At 57.2% G+C, this 23,974-nt stretch overlaps 1 protein-coding gene and 1 pseudogene across 1 annotated transcript; both read left to right on the top strand.

The window, feature by feature from the left end:
• The first annotated feature begins 1,733 nt into the window (after positions 1-1,733).
• LOC133776458 (U2 spliceosomal RNA) lies at positions 1,734-1,840 on the top strand (annotated as a pseudogene).
• Positions 1,841-2,883: 1,043 nt separating this feature from the next.
• Positions 2,884-22,631, top strand: TMEM72 (transmembrane protein 72). Its single transcript, XM_062213908.1, has 5 exons — positions 2,884-2,953; positions 15,878-15,944; positions 19,776-19,847; positions 21,046-21,185; positions 22,144-22,631. Exons 1-5 carry the CDS (start codon positions 2,884-2,886, stop codon positions 22,629-22,631), a joined length of 837 nt encoding a protein of 278 aa, XP_062069892.1.
• The last annotated feature ends 1,343 nt before the right edge of the window (positions 22,632-23,974 follow it).

Here is a 23,974-nt window from a genome sequence, read left to right as displayed (position 1 = left end):
GAACTTTCCTAATACCCATGTCACCACCCCTGTGTGCTGGCACACGCGGTGTCACACGCTGCTGTCACCTGAGACTCGCTTTCCGTGGTTCAGGGTACTTTTCCACACTCTGCCTCCCCCAGCCCAGCCCTCAGCCACTCTGCCCTTCCTCTGCCCTTCCTCCTCCTCTGCCTCTCCAGCCTGCTGGGAGCCTAGCTAGCCGCGCGTGTCTCCAGGAAATGCCTCATCTCTCTTCCCCGGGGCCCATTAGTGAGTGCGGGGTCAGACGTGGGTGTCTGGGGCTCCTCCAGCTTCCCAGCTGAGCTCTATTTTAGGGTCTGACCCCTGGCTCCTGGCAGGCTTCTCTCCCTCTCTGCTCTGACAGCTCCAAGGAACTTGTCTGCCCAGCCAGACTTCTCCCTCCCCCGTGGGACTCCAGAAATGGGCTTAATGGGAGCGCAGGCGTCACAGCTGCCAAAGTCCACCTTGTAGTTTCTCCAAAAGGGCGCCCCCCAAAACTGGGTGTTTCCCAGCAGCCCCCTCTTGCACCCCTCGGGGCTGGAAGGGCACCCCTAATCTGCAGCCCCGTTAGCTGTCCACTTCTCCCACCCTACCCCACTGCACAGAACTAAACCTCCTGGGGAAGAGGCTATGGAGAGGGCTCAGTCCAGACACAGCCTGCTCTGCCAGGCAAGACACCTTCAGCCTGAACCGGAAAACCCACACCAGCCCACAACAATCAGGAACAAGTAACTTGAGCAGCTCCCAGTGGCATCCAGGCTTGCTTGTCTTCTGCTGCTCACGCCCTATCCCAGGGCAGGTGCCCTTCCCAGTTGGGCGGGACCCGGGGAGGGGGAACAACCTGGTCTCAGGCCCCCGTGGGGACGCTGGGGCCGGGGCTGTTGCCCAGTAGGCTAAGCCTCCCTCTGCAGTGACGGGATCCCATATGGATTTGAGTCCCGGCAGCTCCACTTCCCATCCAGCTCCCTGCTATGGCCTGGGAAAGCAATAGCTAAAGTCCTTGGGCCCCTGTACCCACGTGGGAGACCCAGAAGAAGCTCCTGGCTCCTGGCTTCAGATCGGTGCAGCTCCAGCTGTTGCAACCATCTGGGAGTGCACCAGCGGTTGGAACTCTTTTCTCTCTGACTATAACTCTACCTCTCAAATAAATAAATAAAATCTTTAAAAAAATAAAAATAAAAAAGGGAGGGATGCTCCTGTCCCTTCTGGGGTCACACGCTCATTCCTGCAGCCTGGAAGAGGTAGCTGCAGCCACAGTCATGACCAGGGGACTGAACAGGCTAGGCCAGGCCCTGGCTTCTGAGCCTGCAGGCATCAAATACGCAGCCCAGTCAGCTGCTCTGGGCCAGGAAGAGGCAAGTGAGCAGTGTGGGGCCAGTTGGAGCTTCCTCAGAAAAGGTGGGATCTCAAAGAGGGTGGGGACACAGGCCTACGCCCACCCTGCAGCTCCACCTGCTTGCTTCCACATGAGCCTCAGAGACGCCAAAACCAGCATTTAGGGGAAGGGGCTCGCAGCAGCAAGACATATGAAAGGCTAGAATTGATAGAGTTTGCTGATAAACAGCCTGCTCCACCCAAGGAGCAAATGTGTCATATCCTGTGTCTCTGAACTCGACCTTGAAGATCATCACATGATCACAGAGGTTCTTAAACTCATTCAAGGGAGGAAATTAAAAAAAAAAAAGAGCCGTCTATGGAACGCCCTGAATCTTAATCACACTAAAATAATGCTAATCGCTTCTCAGCCTTTTGGCTAAGATCAAGTGTAGTGGCTGTTCTTAGCAGTAAAATGATGCTAATGGCAAAACTATCCATTATATGAAGGACAAAGGAAACAGCAAGACAGAACCGGAGCTTCCCATTTAAGGTTGTATTTCTTCCACGTATTTGGTTGTTTTCTTGTCCATTAAACAAAACACTGCTGGAGGAGAGAGCGGGGGGAGGGGGGGGGATTCGCTGTTGCTGTGTCCATTATATCAGTTGGCAAATTAAGGCAAGGAAAGCCCACCCCTGTCTAAAGGTTAAAGGTTAGGGGCGCAGCTCGGGGACACTCACATACCCTGAGAACCACCCACCCAGCCCACACGTCTCACTCACTCTCTGCAGAATTTCCTAAGACTCAGACACTGTGGGACTCCCTCAAGGTCACCCAGTTAATTATTGATCCAGCAGCTCCCCTCCCAAAGACTCATGGGCATTTCCCACACCCTGGGTCAGGATGCCGACCGGGCAAGCAGGTCTGGTCTCAGCCCAAATCCGCCACAGACCTAGAAAGCTCCCTAATCCACCTAGAGCAGAAGAATGAAGGCTGGAACATATTTCAGAAGTTGTAGCTGCTGGTGATTTAAAGACACATCCCTCTCTCTCCTCCACACACGTGTGCACGCACACACACAATCAAGCAGGAACCTGTCCATGCACCGACCCCTGCAGAGAAGGGCTCTCCAGGTCCACTGTAGGTAGGAGGTTCAGGTGTGTCTTGCAAGGCCCTGGCCTGGCAAGCAAGGGCCTGGGCTCGCTGCTCGGCTCCCTCCTCCCATCCAGAAACGGTTAATTGCCAGCGCCAGGCTGCCTGCAGCCCAGCCCTGATCCCAGGCAGCCAGGCTGGGGCTGCAGGGAGCCGCTGTGGGGAGCATTCTTCCAAGGTAATGATTAAGCTAAGCGCCTGGCAAGGGCGCAGACTGCCGACTGGGAAGGTGAGCCCTGTTCACACCTGGGCCAGGCTGCGGTGGCCAAGACTGGTTTGGAAAGGCAGGGCCCTGGGGCACGGGGGCCCTGAGCTGGCAGCCACAGCCTGCTGCCTGTGCAAGGGCACCCGGGAGCATCCCGGTACCAGAGGCTCTGCTGCCTGCCCCACTGGGACTCTGCCCTCGCCCCGGCACCATGAAGCTCCAAGTGTTCTGGACTGGGCTGGAATACACCTGCCGGCTCCTGGGCATCACCACGGCTGCAGGTAAGAGCCCGCCTCCCGGCTGGGTCCCCTGCACTTGGCTGTGGGAGCCAGCGGGCAAGTCTATCTGATTACTTCTATCCTCCAGTTTCTTTCCCAACACCCCCCACCCACCCACCCCCAACCTGAAATGGTGCTCTGCAGGGCAGCAGCAGGTGCGGTGGGGTGAGCCCCAGGCCAGGAGCCCAAGGCCTGGTGCTGGCTGTGCTAGGTGACGACCCCTCCCTCAACCTTGGGAACCCTGAGCATCTTTGTCTGCAGATCTTGGGGTGGGGGTCTGTCCCACCTCCGGAAGGATGCTGTGTGTTGGGGGTGGGGGCTGGAGGTGAAGATGCAGGAATAGGAGACCTTATGGCTATGAAAACCATCAGCTGAGTTCCACTTGCTTTCGCCAAATCACAGCCCGCTCCCATGGAGAGCAAACTCCCAGGCACAGAGCAGCCCCATCCCAGGGGACAGGCTGACCTGGGCAGCTCCCTCCGGCCCACCCAGGGTCCCCATTGACCAAACACCTTGGAGAAACCCCCAGGCTGCCCTCTCTGTGGCCTCTCTGCAGGAACACACTCTGAGTTGGGGGACAGAGCTGGTTCCCTGAACTGGGCCCCTATGTCTCGCCCAGTCAGATGACTGAAAGGGCTGCTGGATGGGCTGGGAAGGCAAGTGGTTAGCGCAATCCAAATCCCAGCCTGCATATGCACCCAACACAGACCCTTGCCGCTAGCCATGTGGCCCGTGCAGAGCTAGGATCTGTGTTGAGGAAAAGAGCAGGGAGCCTTCTGCACCCTTAGCTCGTGACCCCATGGCGCTTGGAGACAAGGAAGAGCCACACACCGCCCACCAAAGCCCATCAGTACTGCTAGTAAAAGCTGACTTGTGAGCCTTGCTAAATGGGAAAGGTCCCTGGATAATTAATGCAGCCCAGCCCTGACACTTGCCCAACGTGTGGCCTTGGGGGAGCTGCCCGACCCCTGTGATGGCCACTTTCTGACCCGCTGGGCAGGCAGAACACAGAGGCAAGGAGCTGAGACAGCTCAGGCGAGCGGAGGGTGAAAGCTCTGGCCCTAAAGGCCCCTGTAACACATCCTGAGCTCAGGGAGGGTCTGGGTCATTCCCAGGCACTGAGGCAGGCTCGTGGCAGGCTGGCCAGTGGGCTCTCCCAGCCCCTGCCCGTGAGTCAGAGCCGGAAGGGCTCTCATTGGTGCTCTGATCCCAGCCCCCGAGCAGCTGAGCCCACAGAGATGTGGTGACCTTGCCAAAGGTCACACTGCAGGTCTGAGTGACACCAGGCCTGGAGCCCCAGCCCCTGCTCTGGCTGAAGCCCTCCCTGCACCCCAGTGCTCCCTCCCTTCCCTGCCCAATGCACAGCTATGCCGCCGTCTCTAGAGAGTGAGTGAGCCTGCTCCAGTCTCCTTTAGAATCTACGCATGATGGAATGCCCACAAGGGAGTGCCCCCTACAGCCCACCTGGGGGGAGGGGGCGGAGGGAAGCAAGCCCTAAGCAGGTGTCCAGGTCAGGGCTTAGAGTCCTGGTGTATCATGGCCACTCTGCATCCACCCAGCCCCTGCAGGCTTTGGGTTATGTATAGGTAAAGCACACGGCTTGAGGCCAGCCGAATCACCATGATTGATGCTCCAGCCATACTCCGTGCAATGCTCAGGCCTCCTCCTGCCTGCCGGGAAGCGGCTTTAAGACGTGAGTTCCTGTTCTCCTAAGGGATAGGCTAAAGACGGTTTAAGAGACTGATTTGTCTCAGCCAATGGCAGGGCCTGCAGCGCCCCGCCCCACCCCCCAGCACCCGGGTGTACAGCGCTCCTCTTAAACACAGCCCTCATCTCCACGCAGAGGGCTGCTGTCAAGACTACAGATGTGCCTCCTCCCGCTTGGTTTTGATACAAGAGCCAGGCTAAAAATAGGCCAGGCTTTCAGATAATCTTGCTTGGGCTTTTCTGGAGTGCTGGAGCCAGCGGGGACACCAGACATGGAGGAGGGGCAGGGGTGGGGGTGGGGAGAGGCATCGGTGCTCTTGGGCAGGTCTAGCGTTCTTTCCAGCATCACTGACATCCTGGCCCGTTTCCAGAGCAAATTCCTGCCTCTGCTAAGCCTCTTTTTGGGGAAATCGTCAGAAGAGCGGGGGTGTTGTTGCTGGAGAGGAGAGAGGACTTGGAACGGGATGCTGGCACTCTGCAGACACCCTAGGGTGCTTCGCCCTCCTGCAAGTTGGGAGACTGGGGTCACAGAGGCCAGGTAGGCGTGTCCAGCCCAGGTCACCTGGTGTGTCGCCTGCAGGGACCAGGCAGCTCCTGAGAGGCTGCAGCTTCTGCTCCGGCAGTCTCCTCTCTGAACCCCTGCAGATGGGACCAGGTGCTGGCAGAGGCAGAGGGCGCCAGGGTGCAGGTGCCAAGGCCCCTGGGCAGCTCACCACGCTGCCCTGTCCTCTCTGCCCAGCTCGCTTGTATGAAGCCGCATCAGGATATCCGGGAGCCCTCCATCCCCCACGACCAGCCCCACACAAGCGGGTCTGAGCACAGAGTCTTGTAGCTACCACATGGTTGTAAGCGGGTTGCAGGCAAACTGCCCCCAGCCACGGGGGGAATTCTAGAATGAGACAAGTCTACTCCTCTAAAACAATCGAGCAGTTTCCAGTCCCCACAGCCCCACTCCCCGCCACTCCCTATTACACTGGCCTCACTGTGCTGCCTCCAGGGCCAGGGAAGGCCCCAGGTGTGTGTGTGCATGTATGTACATGTGTGTGCATGTATGTACATGTGTGTGCACGTATGTACATGTGAATGCACATGTGTGTGGCTGCAATGTCACTTCCATAGCCAGACAAGGCACTGGAGCAGTGTGCATGTGTGTACATGTGTGTTGGTGCGTGTCTGCGTGTGAATGTACATGGGTGTGCAGCTGTGACCTCTCAGCCCCTCCATTGCTGAGTTGTGCCGCCCATAGAGGCAGACACACTGAGGAACGGCACCCAGAGCCTGGGCACGTTGTACAGGGAGGTACCAGCAGCCCCTGCCCGGCCATCCTTCAGAGCAGCAAGCTCACCTCCCTGGTCTCAGTCTGAGCCCTAGGGGATGCCCACAGGCCTGGGAAGTGACTGCCCTGTCTGAGTATTGACTGTGGGCTTGGCTCTGTGCTCCATATTTGAGAGGCCACATTGCACGCCATCCTCCCAAGGATCCCTGCCCACGTCACTGTGCACAACCTGAGACCCACTCACAGAGCCTCGTACGGGGCCGCACCTCGCTGCAGGTCTCACAAGAGTGCACCTGAGGCTGGCCCATGCCTGAGACCCCACTTCGAATCACTGTGCCTTCTGCCGCATACGGGTTCAAGGGCACGCCTCTCTGTGTTTTGATGACTCCTGGCCACAGAGACCTGATCAGGGCCCCCTCTCCCTGTCATCTGTCCCCATGTCCCCACCCACAGGTAGCCCTGGGGTGCACAGGCTCCCGCAGGTGAGGACACAGCACAGGGAAACACTCAGCAAGGGTCACGTGCACTTCCTGAGTGTAAAGACACTGATGTTCCACCCAGCAGCCAGTCTGATGCTTTCACCACCACCACCATGACCATCCCAGCCCACAGCTCCTCCTGGCTTCCATGTGGACACAGCCAATGTGTGCACAGCTCCCATGGGGGCTGGCCAGGTAGGATGTTCTGTGTAGGGGTCCAGACATGCACCACCTAGAGATGTTAGCTTCCTATGGCCAGGAGTGAGGAGGTTGATCCCATTTTACAGATGGGGAAACTGAGGCTTGGGTGTTGGGGTAGCCTCGCAGGGCTCAGAGAGCCAGTAGATCAAGGTCTGCTGTGGGAATTCCACTCTGCCCAGTTGCAAGACCACGCTACAGCAGCCGCACCGAGCCAACAAGGAGAGGAGGCAGGATGAAGGCAAAGCCCCTTGGAGCCGGCCCTGCTTCTCAGGGCCACCATGAGCTTTCCCCCACATCAAGGGCTGACTGGCAGCTGAGACGGGTTCCATTCCATTCCTGGTTGCTGACCCGTGCGCCTGTTTTCCTGCACAAGGCACCCAGTGCCATCCCCACAGCCTCATTCCTGGCTCAGACGGAGGACTGGTTTCTAATACAGATTAGGACACAGAAAAATTTAAACCCCAGGGGGTTCACATTGCTTCTTAAAGAGCAGAGCGAAAAATGCCCGTTTTGACCTTAGCCCTGAGCAAAACCTTTCAAGAAAACTAATGCTTCCGAAACAACCACCTGGCCCCTTCCATGCTAATTTCACGCCTTCAGTGTGGATCCCCGTGACGGCCTCCTGCCACTCAGGAAGGCATCATGCATGATCACCTGTCTCCAGGTGGTTTACGACCACAGCGAAACCTCACTGCCTTTCCAGATCTGCCAAGTTGAATGCTGACAGTTCCTCTTCCCAATCCGAGTAGCTGGGGACCCTCCCCGCCGCCCTCTGCTTTGCCCTCCTGTGGCCGGAAGCCTTTCTTTCCCGGCTTCCTTGTGACAGGATCTCCCTTATTCTGATTTAGAACAAAACATCTGGTCTCCACTTAGAGTTCATTGCTTACTCAGCAAGCGCCCTGCATTGTGCAGTATAAAGATGCCCCAGAGCTCTGCCCCACAGGGGACACAGTCTGATGGGGGAGACAGACAAACCAAGCAAGCTTACTTCCCAGCACCGAGCTCTGTGGCCGTGTCTGGGAGAGTTGTGTCTGTGCACTGCCCCCATCACCCTTGTGACATGCGACCTTAAGTGCATCACCTAAGCTTTTTAAACTTCCATTTCCCCATCTATGAAATGGGCATGACCCATTTGCATCCACCATCCGGCACAAGGAAGCTTAAGTGAAACAAAGATCAAGGAGCGCACAGCCCGGCACACAAATTCCTGCCCAGCGCTCATGAGCAGTGTGCGGGGCACAGGGCTGCACGGACCGAATGACAGCTCTTGCTTCAGGGGAGAGGTTTCCCTGCAAGGATCCGTGGGCTGCAGGCTTGGTCCTCAGTGTGGCAACGTTGCAAGGGTAGGGCCTTGAAGATGCAGAGCTGGCAAGAGATGCTTAGGTCCCTTGGGGGCCCTGCCCTTGGAAGCAACCACGGTGGTTCCTAGGAGATGAGAGTTTGAGCTTAGCCTCACGGCATCTCTGGCTTCCCAGTTGCTTCCTCCCACGCTTGCCCCTGACACTGTCCCCCACACCCAGGCCATCACCTGGTCTCATGACCCCATGGGGCCCGTCTGATCTGGAGCCTTTGAATTCCCTAAACCATCAGCCGGGTGAACCTCTTTGCTTTGTAAAGTTAGACTGCCTCCAGGATTTTGTTACAGTGACAAGAAGCTGACTCAGCCAGGAGGAAGGGGCTAGATTGTAGCAGGTCTGAGCCTGGGTGTCCTTTTGCATCCCATCTGGAGCTTGGGTTGCTCTGATCAGCCCCTGGGGGTCGCTGTCATTTCTACCACTGCGTGTAGTGAGCAAACCAGAAGGCAGATGGTGGTTGTCATGGTTTGGACAGGACTTGGTTCCCTAAACTCCTGCAAATGTCTGAACCCTAAAGTCGTGTGCTAATGGTTAGTGAATTAATGACTGACGGAAAAGGGCGGGAGCTTGATCCAGTGATGGTGCCTGAAGCTGGGGCCTTCAGGAAGTGATTGCATAACACTGGGCCGCTTGGCTGGGGCCCTGTGATCAAACTGCAATGGCGTTCTAAGGGGAGACCATGTAGAGGGGAGATGAAGAATCTGCTCCCTGGGTCTCCGCTCCCTGGCTCACTGTGTGGCTGTCCCTCTGCCACTCTCCAACCTCCACCAGAGGTCAGGCTGACACAGCCATCAGCAGGTGCACCGTGAAAGCTCCAGACTCTAAGCCCAGATAATCCTTCCACCCTGTGGGGAAGCGAAGCTCCTCTCTGGCATTTTAGTTGGAGTTGTGAAGAATGGGCAAAGATGACAGCACCACTTCACCTCTCATGGGCTGACAGCTCTTTAAAGACTGTCCTTGGTTCTGTCCAAGCTTCTGGAGATGGCTATGGAGACCCTGGGCAGAGGGAGCTCAGGAGGCTTTGCTATAGAGCGGGGAAAGATCAGATGAGGAATCCAGGTGTCCTGGGGTGGAGTGGAGGGACAGAGCAGGTGCAGGAGTGGTCATTGTTCTCCTGACATCAAGAAAGCTGCTGTGTATTGAACACAAAGAAATAAGGAGCCAACACCTTGCATGTCTGCGACATGAAGACTTAGAGGAAATTTCTCCCGTGGGAAAACTGGATCTACACATGCAGGAGTCTGAAACAACACCCATACCTTACATCTTATACAAAAATCAACTCACAATGAATCTAGGATTTAAGTCTACAGCCTGGTACCATCAAATTACTCGAGGAAAACATCAGGGAAACTCTGCATGACATTGGTCTGGGCAAAGACTTCCTGGGAAGCACTGGCAATAAAAGCGAAAATAAACAAATGGGATTACTCCCAGCTAAGAGGCTTCTGCACTGCAAAAGAAGCACTCAACAAAATGAAGAGGCAATGGACAGAATGAGAGAAAATATTTCCAAACTATACTCCTGTCTACCCAAGAGGAAAGAAGGTGATGTCCCTACAAAGATTGCACATAAGTATTCATAGCAGCTTTATTGGCAGCAGCCAAAAACTAGAAACAACCCAGGTGCCCATCCACTGGTCAGTTATAAACAAACTGAGGTCCATCAGTCCAATGGAACACTGCTCGGCAATAGAACAGCTTGTACTCAAGGTAGCAACAGAAGCACAATTGCACTGGCCAGTTCTTCAGCACCTTTCATGTATGCACCATTGCCCAGAGCAAGTCCGGAGGGTGGGGAACAGATGTGGCCTTAGTGCGAGGGGATGCAAATTACAGTGTGAAGAATGTGGATACCGAGAGGGGTGACAGTTTGGGGGCAATCCTTGCGGTCTGTCACAGGGTCATCTACAAAGCAAAATAGACTCCTTGGCTGGCTGTCTTTAATCTACAGCTCATGTTCTGAGAACCTGGGAGAGCACAGGTGCACTGTCAGGCCTTCAGGAAATTCTCTCCACACAGGCTTGTGAGGCTGAGAGCTGCCCACTCTAAATTCCTTTCCAATTGGTTGTCCGGACATTTCTACCATGAAATCCAAACCTTTCCTCACAACTGTCTCTGATCTGGTCTCAACACACAGCCGTGGTTAGAACATGAGGCAACTTTTCCGTGTGGGAAGAAGCCAGTCTGTAGCAACCACTTCCAATACCTCCATGTTCTTAGAAACAGAGCAAATATCACTTTCATCATTGGAACTGTGAGCAGGTCTCCTAAACCATCCCAGCCCTGGCCATCAGCACCCTGGCTCCTGGCCCCAGGAAGTCCTTGGACAACCTGCGACCAGTCGGAGTGGTGCCGTACCTGAGGATGAAGAGAAGTGACAAATATGCATGGTGAGTTGCATGAAGCTACCCTCAGCTCAGTGTGGACTAAATCCTCATCTGACATCCGGAAGTCCAGGGCCAAGGTCACTGGCCTGCAAACCCAGCTCAGTGCGGTCTTCAGTGAGCTTTGGGGGGCAAAGGGCAAGCATTGAAACAACCTAGCACTGCAGCCAGCTATGAGGTCAGCCCAGAGGCAAATGCAGAGCCAGTTGGTGACCAAGGGGAGATGTCCCCCTCTCCATGCAGCACCTGGGAACATACCAGTCCGTGTCCCTGTGCTACTGGACTTTCACAGGCACCACCACAAGTGTTCTCATCACGCCCATGTTCTGTAAGGTGGAACAAACCAGATTGTTAGGACTTCCCTGGCAGCCAGGATGTAACCATCTTCTCTCAGCTCTCCTCCACCTGTAGGGTTAGAACCAGGACCTCCAGAGGCCCCCAAAGGGGGCTGCCTCACCCTGACCTGCACCACCAGCCCCTGGCCTGGGATCTCCGATCCCTGCTAAGCCTGCAGGAGAACAAATGGCTCAGAAAGGCACCTCGGAAGCTGGCCCTGGTATCTGGAAAACAAAGAGTTTGTGCTGTGGTTGGATCCAGCCCAGCAGGAGCATGGAGAGACTGGAGAGAAGGGGATGGAGTGAGGGCGGCCAGGCTTCATCCAGGAGCAATGCAAGATGCCTCCTGGAGGAAGTGCAGAGTGGGACCAAGGAGTGGGCTGGGCTGAGGGCAGCTGTGGATCCTGAGTATGGATCACAGGGAGGGGTGGAAGGCAGCTGGCAGCCACCAATGGCAATGCAAAGAGGCACACTGCAGCTCCACGGGGCACCCCTCTGCCTGCAGGGGAAGACAGTGCGGCCGGGATCCAGGCAGTTGTCTGAGGCAATTCGCTCCCACGCAGTGAGGCTGCGGTGCCGGGAATGGGGCCCATCTGAGGCTTCAGCTCCAACTGTTGGCTGCGTTCCCCAGTTCTTGTCCATGCCACACCTGCTGGAGTTGGAATATCCAAGATGATACCTTCTTCCGCAGGTCCCATCCTGGCTGGGACCCCAGTGCTGCTGGGGGCTTCAGACTCCTCCAGCAAGGGCTCCACGTGGCCTGCATGGGCTATGTCACAGTGCAGTGACCCCTCTCTGGAGGGCCAGATGTCCTATGCAATGGTGGCTTCCCCCAGAACAAGCATCTTGAGAGCTCTGGGAAGAAGCTCTTTCCTAAGTAGCTGTAGATGACCCTGACCTTGACTTCTACGTCATTCTACTGGATGAGAAGGCACGAAGGCCAGAAGCCTGTATTCAAGGGGAGAAGTAGGCACCCCCTCTCAGTGGGAGAGTCCTCTGCTGCATCCAAGACCCACAGGTGCACAGCCCCACCCAGTCCTGGGAAATTTCTCTCCCCACCCCATTTTCAGCCACAGTGCCCAGTAATTGGTTCACAGGATTTCAGAGGGTGCTGCCCTCCAGGGGTCAGTGGGTCACTGGTCCTGGGCAATGGGCAACCAGTACGTTGCTGGGAACACTGAGAAACCTCCCGGGAGAGAAGCTGCTGAAGCTCCCGAGGGTACTCGGCTGTATCTGGACTATGGAGGGATGGATTCTCGCCCAGGCTCCAGGGCACAGCTTTCTCCACAAACTTGGCTGTCTTGGGAAAGAGGCGTAGTGAGAGGAAGTTGCAAAGAGAGCCAGACCTTGGGGGTGTGGCCAAGGAAGCTACTCGGCCAGTGTCCCGTGTAGTCCATGTGGCCTTGGCCACGTCTGGCTCTGGTCCCCACCAATGCAGAAGTTGCCTTCTAGACTGTTCCTTGTTCAGCTCTGTCCTCACAACCGCCTCGGTGACCCAGGCAGTCACTCTTGTCCTGTTTCTCAGGGCCCTGGGGTGTCTGTGTCACCTTTGACATCTCTATCTGTGGCGTCCAGGCTGCCTGCCCAGGCTCGCACAGGCATTTCCTGTGCACCCCAGAGCTCTCGCTGGGCCGGGCAGAGAGGATGCACTGGGACTGAGCGTTTGTGGCCCCTGGGGACTCTGGTGCTGCTGAGATGAACCATCCCAGCAGGCGAGAGTCAGCTGCAGCCGCTCTGCACTCAGGAGAGCTCCACCCAGCGTGGATGTTTGGGTGGGCGACAGGCAGGCACCAGGAAGTAACTGAGGCAAGGGGGAAGGTCTGGTCTGGTGCTGACGCAGATATTGCAAAAATCACTCTCAGCTGGGCTTGGGCAGGACTCCGTGGGCCATGGGACCCCTGCTGTGCACCTTACCTCTGTGAGTGACCCCTCCTGGGCTCGTGAAGACCCCCAAGGCAATGCCTTCCCACACCTCCCTTGTTCTCACCCCGGCCCTTCTCCATCCCCTACGGAGGACCTGGAGACCCTTGGTACCCAGACACTGGCTTCTGCCTGCCCCTTTCTACTGTAAATAACCCAGAGTGGCCTGTTCCTGCCTCAACAGGTATGCAGCGAAATGAAATATGGGTTGAGGGCCTGCTATGGTGTGTGGCCTGTGGGGCTGGCCTGCCCAGGGAGCTTCTGAACCCGGATGCTGTGACCAACCCACATCTCTGCCCTCTGCTGCCCAGAGAAAGCAAAAGGCCGATATGTAACAGCCAGGCAGCCCTACCCTTCATGCGTGGGTGGGGGGCCACCCCGTCTGGGTCCCCAGAGAGAACCAACCTCCATTCTCATGGACGCCCCTATTCCCAGCGCCATGTCACGGAGATGTGAGCAGTCCCACCCCCACCCCCACCCTAGGCTTCATCCCCAGCCCTAACAACTGCCCTTGGAAGACCAGATAGCAGCCCCTCTGGCCAAGCAGGGATGGAAGGAAGGACTTCTTGTCGGTCACGGTTGTCTCAAACCAGCCTGATCTGTCTCCATGAACTTGAACCCTGGGCCTGGCAGGTTCCAGCGGAACGTGCTTGACCCCGTGGCACGGGCGTGGAAGGGCCGTGTGGCCTCCCCTGAGGATGTCTCCGGGTCCCTTTAAGGCCCTGCTTATGAGGACCCAGATGCCAGCCCCTCAGGCTCTGCGCCCCCGTCCAGGCCATGGAGAACCCAGGGTTGAGAGAAAGCTTCTGGGAGAGCAATTCCCTTCCCCTTGGTGCAGAATGGGCCAAGGGGAGGCTGAAAGGGGAGGGGAGGGGAGGGGGGAGGGGGGAGGGGAGGTGCTCATATGCCTCAGCCGCCCCACCTCTCTCAGGTGCATCTCAGACACACCGTTTCCTCCAATCTGAGTGACAACTCCAAGCCACGCTACTGATTCTGCCCATGCCACAGATGGGTAGAACCAACCCCGACGGCTTAGATGCTTAGCAGCAGTTCCCCTGGGATGACACACAGAGCCGAGCCTCCGACCCGGCCGCTTCCTTGTTGCTACTGCTTTTGGTTTTTCTAACACAAACCAGCCGCGTCTGTGCAGAGTTCCTCCAGCGCCCCCTTGGCTGCGATGGCCTCCTGCTTCAGTCTGCAGAGTCAGGAGTAAAGGCCCCCAGACAGCTCTCCGTGTGCCAGACGGGCACAAGTCGGGGCGGAGTGAGTTCCCAGGCCACTTCCTGTAGCCAGGCAAACCTGCCAGGACAGCCCATGGGGACCTGTCCGCCCACTGGATCCTCACACCCATAACCACGCGCTTTATGGGAGAGGAAGAACGGGGAAACAAGGTCAGAGGCAGTGGAGACTCCACCGCTGACTGGTGGATGTGAGGACGAAACACAGGCTCGGACCCAGGCCCTGCGGCCGGTCGGTGAGCTTCTATGAATTGAGCAGTAGCAGACCCTTCCCACAAGCCCGCCGGGGCCCAGTCAGTGAGCGAAGGCTGACTGCTGAGAACAGGCCGGATCCACCGTGGGAGCTACACAAAGGCCGCGTGCCTGCAGAAAACACACACACACAGAGTCACACACACACTGTCACACACTGTCACATACACTGTCACACACAGTGTCACACAGTTACACACACACTGTCACACACATGCTGTAACATGCTCACACTCACATACACACTCACACTGTCACACACAGTCTCATACTCACACTGTCACACACAGAGTCACACACACTGTCGCACACACACTGTCACACACAGTGTCACACACTCATGCTGCACATGCTCACACAAATATACACACTCACACTGTCACACACACATACTGCCACACACTCATATACACACTGTCACAACATTGTCACACACTGACATGATCATACACATACTGTCACACACTGTCACTCATATACACTCAGTGTCACACACACTCATACACACTCATATACACAGTCACACACTACCACCCCACATACACATACACACATGCTCACATTCACACACTATCACACACAGTCATACACACTTTCACATACACACACTCATATACACTCACTACCACACACTTATACACATGATCACACTCACATACACACATACACTATCACACATACACACCCACACACACTCACACATGCACACACTCACACATGCACACACTCATACACACATGCATGTATACACACGTGCACACATACTCACACATATATGTACACATGCACGCACTCACACATACATGTACACACACATACACACACACACTGGTGTACAGTGGATGCTGGGAAACTGCCCACCACCTGGCACCAGAAGGCTCAGGTGGGACCTCGGAGCCCTGTCTCCGGTCCACATCTTTATACACTACACAAGACGCCTGTGTGACATGGGGGCAGTAGGAGAGCAGGGGCGGGTGTGCGACCATGTGCCTGAGCTCAGAAGCACTCTGCAGGGCTGGACTCCTCAGTTTAGGCTGATGCCAGGGAGAGGTGTGGCCAGCAGGGCGGCCACAAGACCCTCTGCCCAGCACTCAGAAGACAGCCACCTGCCCTTCCCGCCTGGCTGGAGCACTCTGTCCTTCCCCTTCTCCAGAACATTCCAGCATGCCCTGGGAAGTCAGGGGTGGGGTGCTACTGGCTTCTATGAGGGGCTCCCCTGCTTTTTAGGTGTGGGACACCCAGGGATGGACGCCCACAGGTGTCACTGCAGTGGGCAGAAGAAGCACCCAGGCCTGGGAGAGCAGCCCTCAAGCAGCAGGGGCATGGGGTGGGGCCAGTGACTGGCCCCAAAGCAATGAGGTGAAAGTGCAATGCAGCTGCTGAGTCAGCAAGTAAGGACGAGGTGGCTGTACAAGCAGCAGGCACCTGCCAAGGGGCAGGTTCCACCCCCGGCGTTACCCTGGGGCCAGACACACAGCACCCATGGGCCTTGGGCCGCCAGCATGGGATGGCACAGACAGGATAGCTTTGGATCAGAGTGGCTGGAAGCTAGCGGTGAGGGCAGTCTCCCAGGCACCAAGGGTTGGCTACATGACCAGCATGTACAGCCACACTTCTGGGAGGCTGGATCAGGAGACTTCTGGGGCTTCCAGGACTGATCCAAGAGGTTCCTTGCTCCCTTGCCACCTGGCTCTCAGTCCCCTCAGAGCCCTCAGCAGGGCAGTGTGGCGGTGGGGAGCGCCTGGGCCTCTCTCATCTCTCCTCTTGCCCTACTTAGTGTTGATCGGCGTGGGCACCGAGACCTTACTCCGTGGGCAGTACAAAAGCCTGGCTTTCTACCTGCTGTGAGTATGTGCACAGGGGCCCCTCCCTGTCTGTCTCTACACCTGCCTGCCCAGACTAACCTGGAGCAATGCCTCCTTCAATGCGATGCCTCCATCCTAACCCACGGGAAAGGAATCAAGCAGACTTTTAAGATAGCCCTCGGTTTGGGTAGCCCAGTCATAAGTCAGTCAATAATCCTTCCATCCACCCACTCGTCCACCAACCTATCTACCCATCTACCCACCTATCCACCCATCCATCAACACATCCACCCATCTATATATACATACATCCACCCATCCATCCATCCATCCATCTATACCCACATACATACACACATCTACCCTCCCATCCACCCATCCATCCATCTACCCATCCATCCATCCACCCACCCATCCACCCATCCACCCATTCACCTACCCATCCATCCATCTACCCACCCACCCATCCATCCATCCATCCATCCATCTACCCACCCACCCATCCATCCATCCATCCATCTACCCACCCACCCATCCACCCATCTACCCATCCATCCATCTATACCTACATACATACACACATCTACCCACCTATCCACCCATCCATCCATCTACCCATCCATCCACCCACCCATCCACCCATCCACCCATCCACCCATCCACCCATCCACCCATCCATCCATCCACCCATCTATCCATCTACCCATCCATACATCCATACATCCATACATATACATACATACATCAATATACCAGTAACACATCCATTCATCCATCCATCCACCCATCGACCCTGTCTTCCACTCACCCATAGCTCTCCACACCTGCACACACACCTATCCATCCACACGTCCTTCCTGCCATCTGTTTATACACTCACCCACTCACCCACGCATCCATCCAGGCATCCATGCAATCACATCTCCATTTCACAAATATTAACTGAGCTCTCATCTCAGAGAGAGGTGTAGGAGATCAGGGCAGTATATATATATGTGTGTGTGTGTGTGTGTGTATATATATATATATATATTTGAGCTCTACCAGGCCAAGCACAGAGAAATATTTTGCGCTGTGCCTTTAACTCACAGCACTGCAGGACAAGTGTGTATTTGGCCTAGTTTTGCACAAGAGCACCCAGCCCACATCACCAAGGTCATAGCCAGCAAGACCCAGATCTGAGTCCAGGATTCTGTATTTCCCCTGCCAAAGTCTCTCCCCAGCTGCCTATAGGGAGGATATTCAGGGAGTCCTTGCTGGCTCTGAACCAGAGTCTACTCTGAGGGGCTGCCGGGAGGAAGCCTGAGTGTTCCCAGATGAGAGGCAGCGGGTAATGTCCAGCCAGGCTGCCCCACGCGAGCCCAGGCCCTGCCTGCCAGCTCTCCAGGCTGTGTCCTCTCTCCTCTCCCTCCTGGAACTCCACCTCCACTCGGTGCCTCAGGGCCAGCTCAGCTAAGCCCCAAGCAGCTCGCACCCAGCACCCCACAGCGGCCTCTCCAGATCTCCAGTGCATACCCCTAAGCCGCCTCCTGGCCTCCCCTTCCCCAGGGCCTGCTGTCTCTCAAATTGCCGGTGTGGCATGGCTTCCAGGCTGCTGTGCCCGCAGCTGAGCGCCAGAGGGCTTCCGGCCCATACTGACATTTCCTTCCCGCTCCCCCAGGCCTGAGGCTGCTTCCAAGAACTCTGCCCTGGGGCAGCTTGCCCAAGCCTGGAGCCCCCTGCTGGCTGCAAATGCCTTCTGGCTCTGCACGCCCGCACATCGCCCTGACCCTGTCCTGGCCGCTGTGCTCCATTTCTCGAGATCCCAAGTGCAGGGCCACGCAATCTTCCTGTGCAAAGGTGCCAGGCAGGCCCGTGGCAGGGTCATGCCAGCTGTCTTCTGCCCGGGCCCTGCCTCTTCCTGACTGCTCTGTTCCTGTCTTAGGGGATCCCGTGTCCAGGGAGTCCCTCTGTCCAGGCCACCTGCCCCTCCAGTGGAGGGGTTGTGCTCTCTAAGCCCCCAGAGAATCGGCAGCCACTGCCCGCCCTGGCTGTCCCTTTTTGCCACTGACCAGCACCAGACAGGAAGTCCGAACGAGTCACGCTGCTTCTGCAGCCTCAGTTTCCTGCTCCTTCCCAGGATATAGAAAAAGGCAAAGGCAGTGATTTTGCCATGCTTTTTAAAGATTTTGTTTATTTATTTGAGATTCAGAAAGAGAAGGAGAGAGAGAGAGAGAGACCTTCCATCTGCTGGTTCACTACCCAAATAGCCACACAACCAGATCTGAGCCTGGCAGAAGCCAGGAGCCTGGAGCTCCATCCTGGTCTCCCACGTAGGTGTAGGGGCCCAAGTACTTGGGCCATCTTCCACTGCTTTCCCAAGTCATAGCAGAGAGCTGGATTGGAAGTAGAGCAGCCGGGACTTGAACCGGCGCCCATATGGGATGCCAGCACTGCAGGAGGCAGCTTTACCCGCTACACCACAATGCCAGTTCCACCATGTAACACTGTTATTGCTGAGTCACTATAATACCACCCTGACCCCGAGCCCCCTTCCTCTTCCTCTGTTCTGTTCTTATTTGTTCATCCCAATGCACGCTCGTGGGGCACTTAGCAATAAGCCTACTCAGGGTGGGCCCCAGACCACAGAGCGTTAGAGAGCACCAGTGTACAGACTGATGGCTTTGGTCTCTACAGAGAAGCAAGTGGTCAACCAGATGGACAGAAGGGGGAAGAAGGAAGCTTTCAAACAGGACTAGTTTGTGCAAAGGCCCTGAGGCACTCAGTTGCTTCCCGCACCGACCAGGAAACACAGACATTCTGAAGGGTTGTAAAAGACGTGCTAGGAAATTTGAATTACATAGGTCAATGAGATCCTCCCAAAATAATGTAATTCCCAAAGACTGAGGAAATCAGGGAGATAGGTTCTGGAATCCCTGATTTTACCTATTTTTTTAAAAGATTTATTTTATTTATTTGAAAGACAGAGTTATAGAGAGAGGTCGAGACAGAGAGAGAGGTCTTCCATCTGCTGGTTCACTCCCCAGTTGGCCGTAATGGCCAGAGCTAGGCCGATCTGAAGCCAGGAGCTAGGAGCTTCTTTCAGGTCTCCCACGCGGGTGCAGGGGCCCAAGGACTTGGGCCATCCTCTACTGCTTTCCGAGGCCATAGCAGAGAGCTGGATCGAAAGAGGAGTGGCCGAGATTAGAACCAGTGCCCATATGGGATTCCAGCATTTCAGGCCAGGGCTTTAACCTGCTGTGCCACAGCGCCAGACCTGGATGTTACCTATTTCTTAGGAAGGTTCTGATCCAGGGGCTCCTGGAGCATGATCAGCCTTTGACGCGTTCTGGATGGGGAGGGATATGATCAGAGTTAGGTGTTGGAAGGAGGTAGCAACAGAGTGGAGGACCAGGAAGGCCGGGGTGGGGGTTGGGGGAGCTGGTGCAGGGACAGTGCCTGAACCCAGACGCCAGTGAGGCCAGAGGGCGTGGGCATGATTCTGAAGGCACTTAAGGAACCCAAGCAACTGGCCTGGCGACAGGACGATGGAAAAAGGGGGAGGGAGTCACAGGGTCTTGAAGGGGTGGGGCTTGGAGGCACCAGACAGTGGGTGTTAGTCCTGGTGAGCAGCCAGCAGACCGATGCACCTGCCAGGGTCCACAAGAGGGCACTGGTTGCAGCTTCCTCCTTGCCTGTCTCTTGTCTAGCCACTGCCCCCTCCAGCTTGTGGGCTAGCCCAGCTCCAGGCCTGGGCTGGCTCAAGACAGCGCCGGGAGGGTGGCTGTCCTCTAGGAGTCAGTCTGCTGGCTGCAAATGAGCAGGAGGCCGCGGTGTGGAGAGCGAAGCTCAGTGAGGATCAGAGACGGCCCTGCCTGTCTCTACCCGCAGGTTTATAGGAGCTGCCATGTCCCTGTGTGAAGGCGCCTACTTCGCGGCTCAGCTGCTGGCCGTGTGCTTCCGGTAAGTAGCCCTGGAGTGGTCCCTGTACCACTGCCCAGCCCAGCTCCAGACATCCCCAGAGGTCTGCACCCCTGAGGCCATGGCTGGGGGCTGTTCTGCTCCCAACGCCACTTCTGGGCCGGTGGGGGTGGGGGGGTGTCCATCTACAGTGTTGCAACCCTCAGCACAGGCATGGACCTCCGTGGTCCCCAGCCACCAGAGCCTACAGATGCATCCATTCAGGACCCGCTCCCACCCAGAATCTCCCAGAAAAGTCCAGCCCCAGCCCTCCTCCCCAGGAGCAGGGCCCCAGTGTCCAGGCCACCTACCTGGGGTGAGGATGCTGGGGAGGGCACAAAGCCACAGGAGAGAACTGGCTCTACCTCCTGCAGGATCCGGGACAAGTCAGGGGCTGGAGGGCCACAGAGCCCGCCCCACCCTGGGCTGCCCTGCTGGTGTTGAGCATGTGGGAGCTGTCGTCAGTGTGGCCCAGAGCGGAGCCCCAAGTCGGCAGCGCTGAGAACTTGGGCAGTCAGTGAGGGAGCAGGGCCTCGTGTCCAGCTGTCCCTGGCTTGGCAAAGCCACCAGCTGCCTCCCAGCCTCCATCTTGCCAAGGGATCCCTGAAACTTCAGGAGGTGCAGAGGGGAAAGAGTGGGGAACTTAGGGTGGTAAGGGACATGTCACCTGTTCAGGACTCCACACACACACACACACACACACCCATACACATGAATGACCACCAGGGGGCACCAGCGAGCCATAGTGTACAAGGCCTGGGCGTGGCAGGCCAGGCTCTGGGCCTTGTCTGCCCATGGCTGGATTCCTGCCTGCTAGCCCATATGGCCAGACTGCTTGTGCAGTGCACAATCCACTCAACTGTCCCAGCCTGGTGGCTCCGGTCCACACACCTCTGCTCCACTGTGTGATTCCCAGTGGGCCCTGAGGCTCCTGGTCTCCTCACCGCCTCTTGCATCATAAGCACATTTCCCTTCCTCCTCCTGGACCAGAAAGACAGGACAGGGCCCTCTGGAAGGGCTCAGGCCAGCCTCCTAACCATGCAACCCACAGCAAGAACCCCCAGGCCTCCACGGCTCCCAGATCCTGAAGAATGTGCAGCCCGGGGCCCTGCAAAGAGCATGCCCACAACAGGACCCCCCACCATGTGGCAGAGGCTTCCCTGGGGTGCTTCCTGCTCACCCTGGACTCCCTCCCTGCCAGGTGCCAGCCAGGGTCTCTGGCCCACAGAGCAAAGGAGAAAGCCCACTGGCTGGGCTGCTTTCAGAAGTTCCTGGCCTACATGCTGCTGTCAGTGGCCTGCTTCCTCCACCCTGTCCTGGTCTGGCACGTGACCATCCCAGGTAGGACCCCGGGGGAAGGGGAGGCACGCAGCTCCCACCCCAGCATGCAAAGCTGCTAGAGCCGCTCTCCCGGTCCCCACCAGCCCCGCTGCCCTCTCTGGCCCAGATCTGGGCCTGGGGACCTACCCAGAACCATCCATACAGACCAAACATCAGGAACCTGCCAGGAGGGGCTTCCGGAGCCCACACCTTGGTGGGGCGGGGGCTGGGCTTTGCTGTCAGTGACCGTGCAAGGTCCAAGCCTTGCAAGGATGCTCACGGGGACCAGCAGTGGCCACTTCTCTGCACAAACCCTTCTGTGTGTTCTCGGTGCCTACAGATTCCTCAGCCAGGTTTGAAAGCCGTCCTGTTTCTACCCCACCTGTGCACTTGCTGGGCAGCCCGGATTCTGGCTGAAGAACCAGGGTTTCGATGCTCACGTTGTGGCTTTTTTTTTTTTTTTTTTTTTTTTTTTTTTTTTTGACAAGCAGACAGTGTGAGAGACAGAGAGAAAGGTCTTCCTTCCGTTGGTTCACCCCCGCAAATGGCCACTAAGGCCGACACGGTGCGCCGATCCGAATCCAGGAGCCAGGTGCTTCCTCCTGGTCTCCCATGCGGGTGCAGGGGCCCAAGCACTTGGGCCATCCTCCATTGCCTTCCCGGGCCATAGCAGAGAGCTGGACTTCAAGAGGAGCAACTGAGAGAGAATCCGGCGCCCCGACCAGGACTAGAACCTGGTGTGCCGGCGCCGCAGGCAGAGGATTAGCCTAGTGAGCCACAGCGCCAGCCTGTGTTGTCTTTTCCTGTGCTTCCCTGTGAGTGTTTTCCTCTTCTTTCCTACCCTCCCCGAGCCCCTTCCTTGAAACACCCAGAAGCCAGCCTTGCAGGGGGCACTGAGTTGGAAAACAGCCCCACAGAACAGCTGCCTCGCACGGCCTCTTCTTGGGTGCGGGCGTCCTGACCTCTCAGCTTTTTCCAGGCACCATGCTCATCATCACAGCCGTGGCCTACTTCCTGCTGAGCAAGCGGAAGAAGAAGAAAGGCACCCCCGAGGCGCCACCCCCGCCCCCGCCCGAGCAGTACACGGACCCCTCCAGCAGCGCCGTGAGCACCACGGGCTCCGGGGACACGGAGCAGACATACACCTTCCACGAGGCCCTCAGGGAGGGGCCAGGGTCCCTCTTCACTCACATGAAGAGCATCTTGAAGGGGACCAAGAAACCCAGCGCCCTGCAGCGCCCCAACACTCTCACAGAGCTCACGCTGCAGCCGGCCGACTCCCCAGCCAAGAAGAAACAGGTGCACTTCGAAGACAACGTGGTCCGGATCATCCCGACCCTCGCTGAGGGGCTGGAGGAAGGTGACAGCGAGTCAGAGGAGACCACCTCTGATACGACGCCCATCATCCCCACCCCACAGCCCCTGCCCCTGCTGTCTTCACTGTCGGCCACCACTGGCCTGTTCTGAGCTGCTCACCGAGGGGTCTGCGTGGATCCGTGTCCTGCCTAGGTCCTCTGGGAGTCCCAGACGACCCCACAATGGCCATCAGGGTGTGACGGGCCAGCCATCAGGGAGGCAAATGAGGCCAAGGTCACTTGGAGCCAGCGCCGGCTCCTCCCTCTTGGCCAGGGGTGGGGGGAATCCCAAAGAGCCCAACACCCCCACCTCACGCAAGACTGCAAGTCTGTGCCCTCTGCTCCGGTGGGGATGAACGATGTCACCTTAACAGAAACCTGCTGTAGCTGCTGACACTGATCCAGCACTCAGCAAAGGCCCTGAGGACGGGCTGGGACGGCCAGGGGTGCCTTAACGTCTTAAGCATCTCAAAGCAGGTGTCAAAGAGGGCCACAAAGGGAGGAAGAGCAGCCTGGCAGGCGGTGGGCCGCATTCTCTGGGTGCTCCCAGGCTGGGCAGAGCTGCAGGCGTGCCAGCGGGGCTCAGGGAAACAAAGCTGTTCTGTGCGCACCACAGACAAAGCCACGCTCTTTCCGGAAGCATGGCTCGGGGCTCCCTGCAGCCCCACAACCCGGCCTTCCTCAGATGCCATGTGAGTGACGCAAGCTCAGAGATGCCGAGTGCCTATGGCAAGGCAGCAGGGGCTGGGAGAGCCTGGACCGTGGCGTCAACCGTGTGCAGGGACCAGGAAACAACACGCGGAGCAGGCACGCTCTGCCACACTGGGGGCCCTGGAGGATGAGCATTTCTGGATCCAAAGTGGGAGGGAGGGAGGGTGGGTCTGGGGAGAAGAGGGGGTAGGAGGAGAGCGGGCGGGAGGGCAAGTTGTCTGTCACAGCCGGAATGAACAAGGGAACGGCATTGTCCTTTGGCCATGAGGCTGTGGCCAGGAAGGCCAGACATGTTAATTGTTTTGTTCTAGTGAATGAGAAATCAGAAGAAGGAAGGGATCACTCCCCAGTGCAGGAGAGGGGGCTGACCCCAGGGCCCCCCGCGAGCGCTCGCTTTATGGTCCCTATGAGAAACTCACGTGGTTCCTGCACACTTTGTGACATCCCCCGGGAGGTGTTTGTGCAGCTGTATGGACGTCCACAGCCAAGCAGAAGTCGCCATTGCCTGGGCCTTCTCTCAAAGCGGCGAGTGGCAGGCGGCTAACGGTGCCATCCCGTGGGCCCTCCGTGGTGGGGCTGTGGCTTTAGCTGCCACTGAGGAGGGAACTCAGGAGCTGCCTGGGAGTGAGGGGGGAATGGATAACATGGTTCCTGGAACAAGGTGGGGGGCTTCCTGGGTCTAGGAAGGCGGGGGTGGGGTGTGCCCCATTCATGACATGCCATGTGTTCCCTGCGGGCCACTGT

The sequence above is a fragment of the Lepus europaeus genome, chromosome 17, assembly GCF_033115175.1.
Source record: "Lepus europaeus isolate LE1 chromosome 17, mLepTim1.pri, whole genome shotgun sequence".
NCBI classification, from domain to species: Eukaryota; Metazoa; Chordata; class Mammalia; order Lagomorpha; family Leporidae; genus Lepus; species Lepus europaeus.
This window is presented reverse-complemented; position numbering and strand designations above follow the sequence as displayed.